General features: G+C 50.7%; 1 protein-coding gene across 1 annotated transcript; it reads left to right on the plus strand.

Annotated features, from left to right (window-relative positions):
• Nucleotides 1–3,285: 3,285 nt before the first annotated feature.
• LOC139354307 (uncharacterized) lies at nt 3,286–5,621 on the plus strand. Its single transcript, XM_070998528.1, has 3 exons — nt 3,286–3,425; nt 4,494–5,163; nt 5,223–5,621. Exons 1-3 carry the CDS (start codon nt 3,286–3,288, stop codon nt 5,619–5,621), a joined length of 1,209 nt encoding a protein of 402 aa, XP_070854629.1.
• The last annotated feature ends 796 nt before the right edge of the window (nt 5,622–6,417 follow it).

The raw sequence follows: 6,417 nt of genomic DNA on the forward strand, positions 1-6,417 counted from the left end.
CGACTCCAAAGTACGCAGTTTGTTCCATGTATGGGAAAAGGTAGAACGTGACCGGCTTACTTACGCCTTTGTACTTCGCAGGCAGTTTCAAGCGTCCGATGATGGATCGATTATCGCCAGAAGCCGTCCGGACTACCGAAAAATGCGATTGGACTCCCAGCGCTTCCACGAGCTCTCGACAGCCTTTGCCCAGCACACTTACGCTGGCGTCTGTGTCCAACAAGCCGGTGAGCTGCTTGCCCAAGGTCTCCACGTTGGCGAAGGGTCTAGGATCTATGCGTTTAACGGCCGCCACCACCTCTCGTCGTCTGGATCTCCTCATCCTGAAGCGCTCCCTTGCCTTCTGGACTCTCCGTGAGACTAGACGCATGCCGCTCAGCTGATTTTCCGCAAAGATCCGTTTCCGTGCCTCCATATAACGGCGAAGCCTCTCATCCTCCGGTAGGTATCTTAACAAATACTTATGACTACTATATTCGCTATGTACGTTATTGCTTCCATCTTCTACCTTCGGAACTACTTCGCGGGATTCCATCCTGGCAACTCAGCAGCACCCTCTACATCCGTGGCAGGCATCGTCCTTGTCGTCGCCAGGAGGACCCATCGACCTGAGCTGGTGGCCGTGCCTATCCCTGACGTCCTTACCCTCGGACATGACTTTCAAGAACTTTTAAATAAATACTTAATAACAAATAATATGATAAATAAATGAATTAATAGGATAATAAATAAATACAATAATAAAAGATATAATAAACAACAAAATAAATAAATAAATACGATAATAACTTATAGCAAAAAATTCCTCACTTTCAAACACTTTTCAAATTCTCCTATTTTTTTTTATTTTTACTGCTCTGGACCTGGTAAGATGGAACTGACCCTCGGCGGTAGGCTTCCGTCCTAACATGTCTTACGCTTTCTCCAAACTCCTATTTTCCCGTCACCGCCTAGGACATCGTTAAGGACATCGGTTGGTTTGGCTCCTGTTGGCTTTTCTTTCCCGTCCTCTTTTACTATTTTAAATCAAGGTAACCGTGCAGCGCGTAGGGTTGCCACGGGTCACGGTTACGCAATCAAGTTTACAACCGACATAAAATTAGAAATCCAGGACGGGGAGAAAACCCATAAACCCAACTTCCTAACAAAAAACATTTTAAATAAATGAAAAACAAAATACAAGCTCTAAAACTACTTTATTACAGAAATTATTATAGATTTTCTTCAGTGCATCCCGTGATGCAAATCTTGGTTTGCTCCAGAATGCCATCAACGGTTCACTGGTGTCCTGTGATCCGGAGCAAGTCGTCGGCAATGTCCGCCGACCAGCCTCCCGCTCTACTTTCAATTTCCCTACGCAGCTGACTTCCCCGTCACCACTCCCTAGCAATTGCAATCTACGTTGCAAGACATAGGTCGTGAAGGCGGGGGCGGCAGGGTCATAAATGGGCGAGACGTCGACGCCTCGACAATTTATTTTGTTTAAATTGGGCGCCAATAGGTTACGAACTATAGTTTTCGGTGGCAGTGCCACTAGCTCAGTTTTATCTCAGGGCAGAGAACCCCTAATGCCACAACTAGCAACATAAGTATCGACAACTCCGCTGTCTCACGTCACTAATCTATCGGTCATCACTAAGGACAGAAACGTAAACAAAGGCAAATATCTACAAATAATGACGGGAAAATGGATTAAATTTGGTGGCTATCGATGACCTAGCCAAGCGCCACCCAACCATGGGCACCACTCATTCTCGGTCGGCAGGAGCCCTCTGCTCTTGACTACGACATCTTTTTGATTCTAGGCAAACAACGAGGACAAAAAAGGCTCTCAGGAACAGGAAATATCAATATATATAATCAAGGTACACGTGTGTTTAAGTTTTTCCTAAATTTCAGGCTTTTGTGAGGAGTTGAATAACTTCCCACAAATATAAGCAGCAGCAGCAGCAGATGGCCGGCCGCTTACCAGATTCGCGGCGAATTCGCGTAGTAACGGCGCGGCGAGGAGAGGATGGAGAACGAGAGAGTTTTGAGACCAAGGATGGAGATCGAGAGAGTTTGGAGACCAAGGATGGAGATCCAGAGAGTTTGGAGACCAAGGAGCTGATAAGGAGAGAGTGAAGACTTGCCGGGCAGAGCAAGAGTGCCATGTGGGGATAACGGGACTCCACCGTACTTTGGACTCTCCCGTAAACCTTGGACCGGGAGAAGAAGTGCCACATCTCGGCGGTGGAGCGGCGCACAGGCGTGCCACAAGCATCACGGGAATCAGCGGGATGGCAGCAGTAGGCGGAGCATCGATTGGAAGCGGTACGGGAACGACAAGTGGGTCATCCAGGAGGCACGGACTTTGGACCCGGAGTGGAAAGATACAGCGGGTCTTGCGCAAAAAGGAAATAACGGGAAATAACTGGCAGCTGGATCAGTCGATCACAAGGAGTCAAACCGTCAAGATCAATCAGATACCAAAGTGAACAGTTAATCAACTAGAAAGTCTACGAGGGAGCAACAGCAAGTCGAGTCGTCGGAAAAGCAGCGCCGTGGGAACCTACGGGAGCAAGATTGCTACGTCGAGACGTTTGGGATTGGGATAATTGGGAATCTCCGAATTGAGACGCAGGTAGCTGAGGTCCAGAGGGCATCACGGATAGGTCAAGGCGGTCGGTTTAACCCTATCAACAAAGTCCTGGCGTTTTGCTTGGACGATAACGAGTATAACAAGCCAGAAGGGAGTGCGGTCGATCGGTACGGTCTCGAGTGGAGTTGTCCAGGAGAGCCCTACGGTTTCGACTTGCGAGGTCCCGGAGCGTCGTGTCCGAATCCCAAGTACAGCAAGCCAGAAGGGAGAGCGGTCGATTGGTACGGTCTCGAGTGGAGTTGTCCAGGAGAGCCCTACGGTTTCGACTTGCGAGGTCCCGGAGCGGCGTCCGCCCGAACCCCGAGTACCAAAAGCCACGCTACGTCCAGCCGCGCAGCCAGCACCGCCAGGAGCAGTGCGCAAGATAGCGTTAGCAGCAAACCAGCCACCACATCACGACAGCCACGCAACGCAGAGCGAGCCACACGGAAACGTCCCGGACAACACGCAGGAGGGTGAGGCTAGGGTGGAACGTTCGTTTATACTAGGCGTAGAAGCGAAGTAAAGCGCGAGTCAGCTTCCTGGCGTTCTGCCTTGACTGTCCGCACGGGCTGAGAAGTAACCCCAGTGGGACCATCCGGGACAGAGCAGAGTACGGCTGACCCCCTCGCGAGGCCGGGTCGTTACCGGCAGTCACCGAGTCAATGCGTCATGGACGAGCAGCAAGCGAGCACCTTCAGGAAGCCGCAAGGATCTTCAGGGCGCTACAGGACTGGTGCACCGAGTCAACAAGACGGGAGGTCGTCGAGATAACCAGGACCGTCGGAAGTACAGAAGGCCACAAGTGACGAGTCAAGGCCCACCAAGCTACCAAGACGTTTGTATAAATTTGGTGGGATGAACACACAATCTACTGAGCTAGCCGCACGAATCTCGTAGCGAGCAGACCACAAAAATCAGTTTGTTACATCTGGCGCCCAACGTGATTGTTCCAGCAGTGAAAGCAACTTAAACAGAATGGGAAAGAAGTGGATCTACCGGCTTAAAAAGGAGGACTACGCCAATGTCGCACAGAGGCTTAATGTCACCCTGGACGGCAGATTAGAAGACATGAGAAAGGCATTATCCGAGTATTACTCAGAAACGGATAATAACCCACAACTCGTCGACACTTGGGCTGAGTTGGAGGCTACTACCACGACAAAGCCGTCCCGAGCATCACGTTAACGAACGCCGAAGGGGACAACCTAGTGGCAAGCCTGTGCATTGACAACTTACAAAAAGAGGCAAACAGGAGAGAATCAAGCCAAGACAGGAAAACAACAGCGCTGATCTCGAGACCAAGTCAGTCAGACTATTCAAGGATCGCCAAACAGGTCCGCGAATGGTCGTTCAGGTTCGACGGGGCGGAAAAACCGTTCGAGTTCCTGGAGCAGGTGGAATGGTCCGCAAACACATACGGCATGGAGTTAGACATGATTCCCCGAGCGATGCCGGAATTGCTTAAGGGAAAGGCTTTGAAGTGGTTTATCGTCAACAACAAACAATGGAAAGCCTGGGCGGAGTTCATAGATAGTTTCCACACATACTTTCTGCCGAGAGACTTCTTCACCAGGCTGGCGGATCACGTCAGACAACGGAAGCAGGGCTTCAGCGAGTCGTTCAGAGACTACATGATCGACATGCAGATGATGGAATTAATTATTTCGCGAAAGATACCCGAAGGATCATCAAGGAAAACTGCACCCCAAGTCTAAGGATCTTCCTAAGGGCGTACAAAGTGTCGGACCTGGACACGCTGATGATATTAGCAGATGAGTATGAAGAACTCGAAAAGGAGCGGGAAGCGTTCGCGCAAGAAAAAAATCCCCAAAAAGACCAAGTCGGCATCACCAACGCAGGTAACATGCAGAAGATGCGAAGAGACAGGAACCCAGGAGATACGGGGAAACGACCAATGGTCGCCACCCAACCGAGTCCCACGGCATCAGGCAACAGGAGCACCATGGGGAGGCCAATGGACACCACCACAACAGCAACAGATGCAGCCAGCAAACACTGTTTGGAGGCCACCAAATACAACACAAAGGCCTCCTGAAACGACACACATCACAGACCCCCAGGAGGCCTGCCAAAAGTGCGGTGGTCATGGACACTGGGTGCGGGGGTGTAGGCACCAACGCTTGTTGTTCTGCTGGGTGTGCGGGAGAGTAGGTGTCAGAGCGTCGAATGCTGCCAGCAGACGGAAAAAGCCCAGCGATCTCAGCCGAAGAGAGGCGAGCGGGGGTCGCAAGCTGCTACCTCTCAAAACTAACGGGAAAGCTGATCGTGGAGGAGCAGCAGTTGTCCGCAGCGGTGACGATTGGTGGGGCACATACAAGGCCACAATCGACACTGGGGCAACAGCATGCTTTATAAGCAAAGAACTGGCGGACAACCTGGCTGTCCTCGGGAAGATTACGAGGATTCGACGGCAAGTTAGGTTGGCAGACGGAAGATGTGGCGGAATCGATGAGCAGCTGGAGGTGGAAATAGCGTTCGGGAACAAGCGACTGAGCATGATCCTGCTGATACTACCAGGGGTAGTAATGAATCCTCATTGGTGTTGGGATGGAACTTTCTAACACAAGTCGGTAACGAGATTAAGTGCGCTGGACACGAAGTGATAATACCGGCCAGGAATCGACACAAGGGATGGCTCGAGGAGAAGCTGTCGGTGGCAATCTTACAAGGGGCAAGAGAAAAGGACGACACCACGAAATTTCTGGAGGCAGAGCTATCGAGTTTCAGCAGCATGAAAGGAACATCGAACATGGCAGAGCATCAGATCACGATGAAAGACGACAAACCAATGAAGCAGCGTTACTACCCCAAGAATCCGAAAGTTCCAGGGGAGATCAATGCGAGGGTGGACGAGCTTTGCCAGATGGGATACATAGAACACTCAACAAGCCCATACAGATCTCCCATCGTGTTGGTTAAAAAAAAACGGGCAAATGGAGACTGTGCGTCTTTAGGCAAATCAACGCCAAGTCAATAAAGGATGCCTACCCGATGCCCCGAATAAATTATATTCTCGACCAACTGAGGGAAGCACGGTTCATCAGCAGCTTGGACCTAAGACAGACAGCGGGCAGTACACGGTGTTTACAGTGCCCGGAAAAGGCTTATTCCAGTGGTGAGTAATGCCATTCGGACTTCATTCGGCGTCTGCGACGTTTCATCGGGTGCTGGACTGGGTAATCGGTCCCGAAATGTCGCCGCACGCATTTGATTATCAGTATGATATCATAGTGATCGGTCGCTCGCTGGAAGAACCCAAGGGTGACCTGAAGGAAGTGTTCCGACGGCTAAAGGAGACAAATCGGAGGCTAAACCCGGAGAAGTACCAATTTTTCAAGAAAGAGCTGTTGTATCTTGGTCATCGAGTGACTAGCGAAGGAATAGGCACAGATCCGGTAAAGGTAGCAGCCATCGCCGAACTAGAACCACCATCGACAGTAAGAGAGCTCCGACAGTACTTGGGCTTAACATCATTGTACCGCCGGTTGACTTCGCAAAAATAGTCAAGCCTCTCAACGATCTGCTACGCAAGGGCAATAAGTGGGTGTGGACACAGGAACATAAGACGGCGATCGAAGAGGTGAAGGCAAGACTCGTCGCAGACCCCGTACTGACGTGCCCGGAGTTCGACAAAACGTTCTTCTTGCAAAACTGACGCGAGCGACTACGGCATCGGGGCAATCTTGACCCAGGAAACTGAACGAGGCGAAAAGGTAATCTCTTACTCGAACCGAACGCTCAACGGCGCTGAGAAGAATTACTCAACGACCGAG

This window comes from Drosophila suzukii (assembly GCF_043229965.1).
Source record: "Drosophila suzukii chromosome 2 unlocalized genomic scaffold, CBGP_Dsuzu_IsoJpt1.0 scf_2c, whole genome shotgun sequence".
Lineage (NCBI taxonomy): Eukaryota > Metazoa > Arthropoda > Insecta > Diptera > Drosophilidae > Drosophila > Drosophila suzukii.